Below are 12,839 nucleotides of genomic sequence, written 5' to 3'. Positions count from 1 at the left end.
GGCTGTGAGGAAGGGGGGTGTGATGTGGTGTGGGTGAAGTGAGGAAGCCTACGAATTACCCATCTCAGGTAAGGTAGGATACCACGATGCCTAGGGATGGAGATGGGGGCGCATGGGAAGGAATAAGGAGGGGGGGAGGGGCAAGAGAGCGAGGAAGAAACAGACCTAGACACAGAGACAGACAGAGAGAGAGAGAGAGAGAGAGGGTTGAGGATACGGGCGTGTTAATAGTAAAGTGAAAGGGGGTGGGGGGGGGGGGTGAAGGGACCATAGGGCAGAGATAGAGCGAGAGAGAGAGAGTGTGTGTGTGTGTGTGTGTGAAAGAGAGAGAGAGAACGGCAGCAGTCCGCAGACACAAGAGACAAGTGGGTGGTCGAGAAGGTGCCTGATGACCTTTTGGTTTAAACGGAGCAAGCCAAGAGCAACGCCTCGTTCCCCTCTCCGTTTACAGATACTGGGCGCCTCAGTTTCAACGGGAGCTCTTTACGACGGGACGGCTTGGGAGAGAGGTGAGTGTATGCGGTAGGCTGTAGGCTGGCACCAGCACACCAGCACAGGAGAGATGGGCACACCGGTAAGGGATCAGCTGGGCTGGGCCGCAGCAAGGAGATTTGACGGAGCTGGAAGAGACCAAACACACACAGATTGACGGCCAGGCTGCAGTCCGGTAGGCGATGAAAGGCGGCAGCACACACACATGCACACTGGACGGATGCTGCGCTGCACTGCATCTAGGCCGGTGGAGGACAAGGTTGGACTCGGAGAGTGTCCAGGCTGGGCGGGGGGGAAGCATGAAGGAGACAGAGAGAGAGAGAGTGAAAAGAGGAGATGAAGATGGCAATACTCGGTAATGGATGGAGTAGTCTGTTGCTGTGTTGCAGGGGTCGGGTCCGACAGTGGTGTTGTGTTTGAGTGTCATTTTCAGTCATTCTCATTCTCAAAGACATGGAAGAGTGGAAGAGTGGAAGAGTATCCGTCAGGTAAGTTGAACAGAGACGGCGGTGGAGGTACGTACCTTGCATCTCCATCTCGCACTTTCTTTGATGGCTCCACCCGACCGGGTCGAGAGAAGCTGTGAGTGCACCGCGGCTGTCGTTCAAGGGTTCGCGATAAGTTTTGAGTCTCCACGTCGAGGGGAGACACAGACTCACACCAAAGAGTACATAGTATGTATCTTTTGGAGTACGTACCATTGCTCATTGGGGACAAGGGAAGGGTGGCACTGGCTCTGACGCTGGTGGCCCGGTACGGAGAACCTACGGATACGCTACGTAGGTACTGTGTAGGCACCTTACGGAGTACCTAAGGTAGGTACCTTGCTATCTACGAGGGCCCAGGGGGTGGAGAGTCCTACGACCGGGGGAGGAAAGCAACGCCCATCAACCGCAACTTCCTCACGACTCCATCCAGACTACCTACTGTGTATCCGTACTCCGTACAATGGAATACTCAGCGCGGGGGCAGGGGCACTCGCCTTTGGCAGGTATCCGTAGGTGGCTGGACCTCCAAGGAAGGCGCTGCTCCTCGGGGTTTAAACTGCGGCTGCGGCAGCGGCAGCGGCAGCGCCAACCCGACGGCACCACCAAGCCCCGGGGACTCTTACTTTACGGATACCTTCCTTCCCTTACGAATGCCTCGAATCATCCGACCTTACCTACCTTACCTTACTTACCTAAGGCAAAGCAACATTGGTACTTGTCCACTCCTGCTCGCTAGATAATCCAAATCATCCACCTCAAATACCAATGACTGCATCACTTGTACGACGAACGCAAAAGGGTTTGGTGTCCATCAATCCCTACGACATCATCTCCATTTCGACGAGGGGACCTAGACAATCGCTGGCGCCTAGCCACTCCTCATCATATGGCATCCTCGGAAACACCCCCGGATGTACTCTATCAAGTTCAGAATTAGAAAACCCCTTCGGGAAGCCAATTTTGTCTACCAATCTTGGGAGAGGCATTTGGGTATTGTTAGAACCCGACAGCACCACCATGATATATCGAGATGCTCAATAATAATAGTAGATAGGCCATTCAACATCGTCCGTGGGACCAAGTCGACTTGGAGGGCTAATACCTTGGTTGGTGGCAGCACGCGGCACAGCAGAAGCATTCTCATTGGCTTTACGGTTACTAGCCTGGGCTAATTTTGCCCACTTGCATTCGTCTCCTTCTATCAATACCTGCGAAATGCTACCTCGAAATGCCATCGCGAATCAAGCGCGTCAAGTCAAAGGCAGTCTGGGTTTACCCATCTTATTTTGGTATCCATTGTGCATCAATCAATCCATCCTTCATCTTGAAGCTCCAGGCTGGCCAGACTTCGGGTTCATGGATGACGATGGACCAGGTGACAACTGTCGGACTTCCCGCGTCAATCGGGTCGCCAACAAATCGAATGAGCAATTCGCTCGGTTCACATTGGATGACATAGCGTCAAGGTTTCGCTCCTTTGAGCCAGCTGTCTTGCTTTGTAAGTTGCTCTCGATATATCTCATATGCAGGAAGTTAGGAATAACCTCGTGGACGCCTTGCTCTGCTTCAATGCTTCGACAATAGTCCTAGATTTCTAGGTAGCCAGCCCTTGAGGAAACCAACCTACCATCGAGGACTCACTGCGCCCCACCCACGAAGAACGTACTCACGTACGGAGTACACCCGTACCTACAGTCCTGTACTGGTACCAAGGATCGCATCCCCTGCCAACTTCTGGTGTTACACAAGAAAGGACAGGGCAGGGAGTTCGTACGGATATTGGCGCGGACAGGCTTTATCCCATCCGTATGTGCTACGGACACGGATACAGAGCGACAATAAACACCTTACTCCGTACCTTATGTCCGTCCCGTAGGGCTGCACGCACGCACGCGCAGAGAGATCCCGTTTCTCTCGCCGCCTCCCCCTCGCGCTCATCCTTTGCTCGGCGCCTCTCTCGTTGAAGGATCTGCCAGCGCAGAAGCACCTTGGGGTCCTTGGGGGGGGGGGGGGTGTTTGGGAAATGGTAAACGGTAGAATGCACAGTTCAGTCCGCGCCGTTCGTCGCCAACATCCGCCTATTCGTACCTAGTCATGCCATGTCAAGCAACGGAAAGGCAGCGCCGCTCTGGCTCCTGGAATCACCTCAGTCTACAGAGAGTACCTTGTCAGCTAAGGTAATTGGTATGCGCTGTTGCGGCAGAATCGCCCTTACCCCGACGCGGGAACTGCTGCCCCATTTGGGGGCCGCCGTTCAGATCCAAGCTTTCGCCTGGCGTTCTGTAGGGCGGGCGGCCGATCCCTCCACCAGTCACCACCGCCCACTTGGTGGTGAGCTGTGGCCTTTGGGCCCATTCCAGGCCGCCGTCGCCCAGAATCCATACGCGGCAAGGTACACCTTAAGGTGAAAGTAAGGTACGTAGCGCAGTAGCTAATCTGTAGCAACTTGGGGTTTTTGGGGGGAGGTTTCAAAACCACTGCTCCCCAAGCTACCTAGCTCAGCCCGCACACAAGGCCTAGCTTCTCCCAAAGTTCCTCACATAGGGCTAAGATGCGTCGTCTTAAACCACCAAAACACTCTCTCTCTCTCTCACACACACACACCTTGAGTTTTGTGGCGGCTTCTCTCTGCCGCGCCATAACGTCCCTCCCGAGATGGAATCGGGTAGGATTCTGTACCTATGCGGCTATGCCTCACACCTTACCTGGCCTTCATCATTGGAACCATCGATGCCACTAGAGACACAGTAAACCATCTGGTAAGTCTCCGCGCCCTGACACCTTAAACTACGCCTATACGGACCAATGTTTGACAAGAACTCACAATGGCATTTCCCGGGCCCAGTGACGAGTGTTTCGTCCTACCTCGGCCAGTGGCTGGTCATCGTTCACTAGCAAAAGAACATGCCGTTGCCGTGGATGAAGGCCATGGCTCCGTGGCGAGCTCTCAATATTCTGATACAGAGGCACCCCTTGTCAATTCAAGGTGTGCTTGGCAGATCTAGATGCTCCACGTCAATTACCCCCCACCCCCTCCCCGGACAACGACCGAAATCTTCTCTTGGGGGTTAAGATATAGTCTCCGACCCAAACAACGGACGAGCTCTATTGCTCGTGTAGTTGAAGTGTGGTTAGATTGGCTTCTCTTGCGCGGGCGCGCGCACTCGCGCAGAATGAGTCCCGAACGGGAGATGGCTAACCAAAGGCGTACCATGCAATAGAGTTGACACTGGCGGCATTTGCTGGGTTCGAAGGATCATCGGCAACGACCCTGCGCCTCACAGGTGTACCGTCCTAGTGGAGGCGCGAAAAGGGCGAGCGCAGATCCGTATGGACGTTGACGGTCGAGCACTGCTGTCTGCTGCTCCCATTGACATAATACGTCCCGAGAGGCGCGGGCTAGTTGGTTGGCACGGCTGGTTGGTAATCCGAATGAGGTCGTGACCAGGTCCGTGGGCAAGCAGTGTGCCCGGGAAGATGCTGTCAGAAGGTCGGACGGTGCAGTGGCTATTTCTTCAGGCTAGCACCGTTTCCGTGGACAACAAATTGACGACGTCTTGGTACTGACGATATCGGAAAGAGGGGAGATGAGGATGATGGCATCCACCTTGGCCTCGAACCCTAAAGATCAAGTCCCAAGTCTAGCTGCGGATGGTCAAGGCAGAGCCGGTGGGATGGGGAGCCTTGGACAGTAGAAGCATGGATCAACTCATGGCACGGAAACTCTTTCGAAGTGACTCCATCTACGGATACAGCTTTCGTCTGGACTCCCAGTTTGTTCGTTTATCCGTACACCAGCAGACATTTTCGCAGGTTCGTTCATCGTGGACGCGTAGGATGCGAAGACCCCGCTTGCGATGGGGCCGGACACAGCACGATATCGGGAAACCCTTGGCGAATCTCGAAAGGGTTCCCGAATTGATCACAGTCAATCCCGCAATCTCGCGCCTGTAATGTTGAGCCGGAGCGGGAGCTAGGTGTTCGCAGACAGGGCCATTGCCTGAAAAAGTTGATTGAAGCATCCGTGGCCAGCCGGCAATAAGGACGGGACAAAAGTGGGCCGATCCCGGGATGAAGCGGAGCGACGCTAGTCCCAAGATGTAGCTTCGTAAGACGGGCCAATCCCGAAGCTCCAAAGCCCCTGGTTTTTAGCCTCTTTCCGCAGGCCAAGCTTTGCAGACCCTACGGAGTATGAGCCTGTGTAAGTACCTAGGTACTCCGTGGAGACGGGAGGTGAGTGTTCCCAAAACACGGGTCAGTGCACTAAACTTTTCTCATGATTTCCAACGCAGATGGGTGATGCTTTGGGGTCCAGGATCCTTTTTTTTTTCTGCTCTTCTCAATCTTGAGGTTCCACGGACCACCGACTGTGGTAGCGGTGCTAATGCTAGGCGGCAGGTGCTCAATGCCAGATGCTGGGTCTACGGAGTACTGGCCGGGTGTGTCCAACCCAAAGGGAGGGGGACTCAGACTTGGGATACACTAGCTGGACCACTCTACCCCTAACCTTGCCTTGGCTATATTAAACACTGAAGCGTGTGGTCCAACCAGCATCACGAGAATTCGATTGCCTAGAGGCGAGTGGGGGAGTCTCGTGGCCGAGCTTGGTCATTAACGAACGGAGCAGCCAGTGAGAGCCCGTCGTTGATCTTTTTTCTTCGCTACGCAGTGATGTGCTGTGGTATTTCTCATCTTGCGCCCGCGAAGAGGCGCAGACAGGGTGGAGAATCCATGGGATTTCTTCCATTCGATCTTCCCATGTGAGTTGACTGGAGAAAGAGTCCTACCCAGCCCCAGTCCCGGACCCGACTCCAGAGACCAGGGAACCTTCAACCCCATACTGTGGTCTAGTGTAGTGTAAAACCAAGGGTGCTCTCTCTCCCCTGCCGAGACGTCATCACTAAAGAGGTAAAAAGGATTCAAGGACGGGACACACGGTACACCCCAAGGCCCAAGGGGACAGCCCACCACCCAACCCCAAGTCTCTCCAGCCTAGAGGCGGGACGAGGCTATTCCGGCTACCAAGCCACAGGGCGAGGTGCGCCAGCGCCGTTTTGGCGGTGTCCCGCCCGCAAGGCACACACGGCACATCGTCACGTCTTTCCTGAATCCTTACCCGTGTCAACGTCCTACCGCTGGCTTACGTTCTGGCGGTTGGTCTATTTGACATGTGTGGACAAGAGGTGACTCGTATCACGGAACACTGAATGCGCGTACTTGGCACGAGTTGTTGATATCTTGCTATTTGCAAACAACAAATTCGGATATGGCATTATCAAATCGCCATGGGAGACGTGGATGGACCACGTCCGGAGTTTCCATGGATCCCTGCCTGTAGATAGGTGTGTGTGTGTGTGTGAGTGTGTCGTTGGCGAGCTGAAGATATATTGAGCATCCGAACTTCAACATCGTTCATTGCAAGGATACTTGGATCCAAGAAAGCGGTCGAGACGTAGATTGATCCGTGCAGACGGGAATAAGATAGAGTGATGTGTCGTGAAAGGGACTGGTGAGATTGGGGCCACGTCTTGCTCCGGCTATCGTTGGCGAATTCCGGTAATTCGTACGAATTTCTTTTTGATCATCATCATCATCACCATCGCCTTGGTCGTCCTGAATCCTACCCCCTCGGTCTGGATCCTCGACATCGCGAATCCTTCAGAGCGGGACCAGTCACGAATAGTCGATACAGGAGGCCAAAATGGACAAGGTGTTAAAACAATCCTGGACGCTGGAAAGGGCGCAAGGTGCTCTAGGTCGGCCGACAGCCGCGCTGGTCTGGTGTGTGTAACTATGAATTATCAATCTCGAGACAGGGCCTTCCCCTTCCCCCATGTTGACTTGCAACTGCAACGTGCGCTTCATCTGCTTGTTTGGGACGCTCGTTCTCGGCCCCCAACCAGCGATGGTGACTCTAGGCTCTGGCTCTCTGTAGTCTGTAGGCGTAGGTGTGTGTCTACTGGTGACTGGGTAATTAGGGGTGGTATGTACACTAGGAAGAGGTACTTCTGAGAACTACGCCGTACGCCTACCTTACGGTAGTGCGGTCTACCCTTCCCGTGCCTCTCCAAGGACCCCAAAGTCTGCCAGGAGGGGGCCAAATGACGAAGGCTTCCACGTGCTTTGTAAGACGTCTATTTTTGCAAAGTCGATTAGCAAGACGATGCCTGCCCTCCTATTCGTCCGTACTTGCTTGCAGTCACACAACAAAGTACCTGCTTTGCCCAAATCCTCCGCATATTCTTCCATCTACCTCAACCGTGGATGCGCGGATACAACCTTCACCTGCGCTCCTTCGGACGAAGTGACCCATCCCATCGTACACAGTAAACTGGGAATGTATCCGTACTTCGTACCCATCTAACCCTTCTGTCCTAACCCCGTCCCCGACCCCGACCGGCCCCCTTCCCAAGAATCACCACACCTTCAAACACATCGCTGGGCCATGCCATGCCCATGCTCATGCCCATGATCCGAACAATTCCCCACGTCCCTCTCCCTCTCTCCCTCTCTCTCTCTTTCTCTTGCTCTCTCTTCGCTGGACCTGTATCGTACGGTAACCTATACCATAACCCCGTCCATGGAAACCATCGACGCCCGCAATACCTACCCTACCACCCCAACCCCTGTCTACGCCGGCCAGCCGGCTCCATCGCCAAAACACCCCTTGTCCCTGGATCTTCGTCGCAGCCTGGGCAAGCCGCAAGGTCGAAAGCTCGCAGTGGGTGGGGACCTCGGACTTGGGTTCCACAGGAGAGGGTACGAATAGGCACCCAACAAAACGTGTATTTTCTCTACGGAGTATCTGTAATTGCTGTACAGCTCCAACAGGGCTGCATTTCCCATCGCTTGATGCTATTGCAGGGACGCGCCGTTAAGCCCGTCGGGTTCAGACATCATCAAGCGCACACCTGACCTGACCTGCCCTGACCTGACCTGACTTCCAACGACTTATTTACGCGCCAGTAACCACCCCTCCTCTGTCGCACCGAGAACGCCTAGAGTATGCCATCACCATCACCATCACAATCTCCATCTCTGAGTGGCCCGCCGTTGCATGACACGTTGACTTGGCGATATCCATCTCCGAAATAAGGTCCCAGAGTGTAACAAGACCTAATTATTTAGCTGCTCACTTTTAGATGCTGCCTGTTATGCGTCGCTGCCGTCCTCTCCAGCCCCGGGCCCAATAAGAAGGATATCACTGGACCGCCAGACGAAGGAGGATCAAATTGATACCCCAGCCACGGTTTATCTTCTCGATGCTATTGCCGAGCTTGTCAGCACTGCACTTCTCCAACTGTACGATGCGATACAACGTAGCTTCCGACTTCGATTTGCAGGGAGGGGCATCACAACGCCGCAAAAAAACCGTTGGACGCACTTGTCCACCAAAAAGGCGGGCGCCATCTAGCTCCCTTTAGAGGCCGTTTATCTATCCATCTGCACTTGTCAGCAATCCAACGGCGGCCGGTCCGTCACCCTGTCATGGCAGCGCGGACCAAAGATGCCATGCAGACGTTGTCATCACCTTCGCTCCGAACAGAGCAGAGCTGTCCAAATCGAGAAACACAACGCACCGTGCCATGCCGTCAGACGTGCGCATTGTCTAGGTAGTTGCGCGAGATGATGGCGCAGCACTGTCGGTCATGACGATAATCCAACGTGTCCACGATTCGGTAGTCCTCACATTCTCCTCTTTGGGCAGCAGATCCTATTCCATTTGCGTCGCCTTTGACTACCTAGATACATGGTTGAAGCAGAAGCAGGAGCCAAACTTGCGAGCTGCCTTGTGGTCTGCCTCCAGTTTACTCAACTTCAACGACAACATGGTCTCTCCCTCCAATGTAAAACCTTGGATGATCAATAAACATCAGTTGCTAACGATTCTTTTCCCATTGATCAATTGAGCCCGGCACTGCGGATAAAGGTTCGTAAAGGTGGCCAAGCTCGAGCCGTAAGGGACCATGGTGTTCTACATGTTATGCCTTCTCCTGAATATCCAGCCCTACGCCATCTAGATTGGCTTCATCCATCCTAGGGGGGGACAGACAGATGGGCGCATAACGACTGCATCCTCCTCCAGCGAACGAACCCCAGCCCACCACACCGAACTCTCGGGCTTGGAGGATGTAGCGGTGGGCCAGTAGGATTACACTGCTACACGGGCCCCGGCCAGGAAAGGAAAGGGGGCGCTGCGCTGGTCCCCCTCTACAGGCTATCCGTACAGGCTACAAGGCTCTCATCGACATGGGGGTTTACGACGGGTGGGCGATTGAACGATTGGGTACCAGGCCATGTTTCACGAGACGGCTACCTGTTAAGAAATGTGCCAGCTGAAGCTCTGGGGGAAATCTGAAGAGGGTGTGTTTTTTTTAGGTTCTGACGATGTCCACACACAAGGTGAGGGACAGCCTGGTATCCGTACTGGGTTGGTTGCCAAGCCCGAACATTGGGGTTGCTTTGCCAGCAGGGTGCAGAAATGTCGCGGGTGTGGCTGATTGTACTAGCCGTTTTCTTCTTTTACGGGACTTGGCCTCATTGTGGTCAGTATAGGTATACCATCGTCACATGCGTACGGAGAAGGGGTGGCATGCTGGGATGTAACCATTTTTCATCGCATTGCTGTGTATAATGTTGATGGGTCTTGGCCAAGAGAGGGAGGTACGAATAGAGCTACCTTGGCTAAGAATATGGAGATGGAGATGGAGAGCAAGAGAGAGGCAGCATTAGGCTGCCAGATTCGAGGGAGAGCAAGGGTAGGTCTGAGAAGTCCAAGGCAGTCCAGACCGGGCCAAGGTGCGCGATTTCTCCTCCTTCTCCTCATTCTCCTTGGTTGCGCGGTTGCTGAGGCTATTGAATATCCATACGACCATGGACACGCATACGATATGGGCTGGTTGGAAGTCTTGGAGAGAGATGAGGAGGCAAAAAAGGATCGCCGGGATTGGCAGCAGGTACGGTGTTGTCTCCGGAAGGCCGTTGGGTTCGGGGCAACAGCGGGTCATAGCGGGCACATGGAGCGGGCGACACCCACAAGCACAAGCACAGCACAGCACAGGGCACCAGATGGCAGGTGGCAGATTGGCAGATTGGCAGATGAGATGGGCAGTTGAGGTACTCCGTAAGGCATGTCGTAGTAGTCCGTAGGAGTCGTCCATTCCTGTCCGCTTCAAAGCTCCGGAGTCGATCGGGGCGCAGGAGAGCCAGGGGGAAAGGGGGGACGCCCCGGGGGTCGTGACGGTCGTCAGGGTTCCGAGACCCACAGCAAGCGGGGACGAATAGCTGCGACTGGCCGGCTCGCATTTGTTGCGTGGGGCCTCCACTGTCCGGGGTTGGGGTGAAAGGGCAGCGCAGCGTTTCTTTCGTTTCTGCTGCGGGCCATGCAACGCGACCTAACCGTGAACCACAAACCACGAAATCGCCAAACCGCAGGGTGCAATATGGGGACATATGATAGTAACAATCGAGAATGGTTTGGCTCAGAGTCGCAAGGAAATACGCCCTCCTTTTGCCTGCGTTGCTTGCTTTGGTCACCGCAATACACCATTATCGTCATGCCCGGTCGGTCACAAGTCAAATGGAGAGAGTACAGATAATAGGACGAAGTAATAGTAGCAACACAATCACTGCCCCAATCACAAATTCATCGGATTCCAGAACTGGCATGCAGGAATCAGATACAAGGTTAAGGTAGGCGAACAATGTGGAGATGGCGTGTTTGCTGGCCTCGGTACATATTCGTTGATGGAAAAAAGTTGCTGAAAAAATCACGTTGTTGAAAATCTAGACAGGCCTTTTCCAAGGCCATCATACTGCTGCCTGGGAGCGACCGGTGGACGTTTGGTCTTTAGGCTCCGCTTCGCTTGTCATGGCTAAGCAGCAAATCTCCTCGACCCAGCGCCATTCTCTCGATGTTGGATCATGGATGAAGTTTCGTTGCGGCGGTGAATCGCGAAAGTGGATTTGGAGGATGGGCTGCCCCTAATTGATTTCTTGATCTGGGCATATTTTGCAGTGCAGGGTGGAGCCCCCTCGTGGAGGCTCAAAGGGTAAAAGGGAAGCTGAGGGTATTCGTACATAGTTCGTACAAAGTTGTGGGTAGAGAGATGCCATCCCATGGATGATTGTGATTAAAGCCCACCGGGAGGAAACCCCATCATGGTGGATGATGTGGAATCCCTAACCCCTGTCAACCATGACTGGAAGTTTGAACAACCTCAGCGGGAGGAAAAGGGAAGGGATTGCAGTGATACCTGTGCTTTTTCTTGTCTGTCCGTGCTTGGAGTCGCCATGTCACACTCACGATGTCTGCAGATTGCGATTGCCTTGGAATCATGACGGATAATACGCCGCACCCTCGCCTTGTCGGTTCCAAAACCCAGGGTGTTGGGAGTCCCGTCCTGGCCACCAGTTGAAAGCAACAGCCAGAGGGACCCGGGGCAAGGGGTGTGTCGCTATACATCGTTCGAGGATTGAACCACCACCCCTCCTCCGGGGAAAGGGTTTGCCTATTTGGGTCAAGCGATGTAGCAAGTATCTTTACGTAGTGATCGTTCGAGTGAAGTGGTCTGTGCTTAAGTAATCAATAGATCAGCACTCCCGAGACTCAAGAGAACAAGAAACGAAGCTGTCTGCTCGGCCTGCTGCTAATCTAACCGTAATCATCCCATTCACAACAGGAGTAACAAGGCAAGGGAGCTCTGGGGAATTGCCCATGTCGCGCTATGGACGGCTCAGCGCCCGCGAGAGGATTTTAGAAACTCCACGATTGGTAATCAGACGACAACGGCCCGGCTGGGGTGCCAAATCGTGCGTACAGCGTAATCACTGCGTATCCGTGGACCGTAACGTATCTCGCAGACTTGTTAGCTCGTCTCGATGCGGTAACTCGTGGTGTGAGCCAATGGAAATCCTCTCTCAACCGCAAGCCACGACGAACCAGTCGCAGGACCCAGACTCTCAAAGGACCAAAACTTCTGCCTATGTCAATACAACTCCAGCCTCTGAGCACCCTGTCTTTAGTCTACCTTACCTAGACTGTTCACATAGGTATCGGCTCCATACAGTCCGGGACAGACGTGGCTTGACAATCGCCTACCATGCTCTGCCCACCTCATACTGGAAATACAAGTTCCTGCTGTAGCATGTCTGCCACGCCCAGTAGACACCAAAAGTTCCAGTGATGACAAAGTAGTCATCCATTGACCTGGACTTGACCTGCTTGCGGGAACATGGCAACTCCACCAGTCATGTACCTACCTCACTGGTCCGCCATTTCGATGCGCCAGTGAGATGCTTAATTGCCAGATGGATGCCCGTAGGGCTAGCTTCCATAAGCCACTGGGATATCGGGATGACTGTTGGGATAGCTGATTGCTTTCAACTTCGCTTATGATGCGGTGGATGTACCGGTCGCGCCGCAGTCACCCCGAAGATCCGGGCTTATGTGGCCGGCATGCACGGAGGAGAGGGAGCAGCACCCCCGTTCCGTCGAGACAGCTGTAAGGCATAATCGAAGGCGTTTCTGTCCGTACAAGACATGACCTGCGTCCATGTCGTAGACTCAGTCTTTCTAGCGGTGTAGCTATCTAATTGGAATTTCCCAAAGCAGCATGAGACGTGCTGGTCACAGTTGATCTCGTTGACGATGATGCGCAGAGCATACAGGGTCTTTTGTTCGTGCATCAACTTGCTGCAGCATAAGACTCCCGTCGTAGAATCTTGTGCGAGTAGCCTGTAGGGAGGTACTCGATAAGAGGGGGACAAACGGGCGAGACAATGGGGAATCGGGGTCGACCCCGGGCCTGGTGTGGACTGGCAGGGGAGCGAGCTGTCTTAGACTGCATTCGTGAAGCT

General features: G+C 54.0%; 2 protein-coding genes across 2 annotated transcripts; both read left to right on the top strand.

Moving 5' to 3' along the window:
- Window positions 1-7,430: 7,430 nt before the first annotated feature.
- CABS01_01270 (uncharacterized protein) lies at window positions 7,431-7,895 on the top strand (the record flags this gene model as incomplete). The annotated part of the gene is made up of 1 exon (XM_060534650.1): window positions 7,431-7,895. The coding sequence occupies one exon, from the start codon at window positions 7,431-7,433 to the stop codon at window positions 7,893-7,895; it is 465 nt and encodes a 154-aa protein (XP_060401728.1).
- Window positions 7,896-10,452: 2,557 nt separating this feature from the next.
- On the top strand, window positions 10,453-10,859 carry CABS01_01269 (uncharacterized protein; the record flags this gene model as incomplete). The annotated part of the gene is made up of 2 exons (XM_060534649.1): window positions 10,453-10,673; window positions 10,775-10,859. The coding sequence occupies 2 exons, from the start codon at window positions 10,453-10,455 to the stop codon at window positions 10,857-10,859; spliced, it is 306 nt and encodes a 101-aa protein (XP_060401727.1).
- Window positions 10,860-12,839: the final 1,980 nt, after the last annotated feature.

This window comes from Colletotrichum abscissum, assembly GCF_030869225.1.
Source record: "Colletotrichum abscissum strain IMI 504890 chromosome Unknown Scaffold_2.1, whole genome shotgun sequence".
In the NCBI taxonomy this organism is placed as follows: Eukaryota; Fungi; Ascomycota; class Sordariomycetes; order Glomerellales; family Glomerellaceae; genus Colletotrichum; species Colletotrichum abscissum.
Note: the sequence above shows the minus strand (reverse complement) of the source record. Positions and strands in the feature narration are given on the sequence as shown.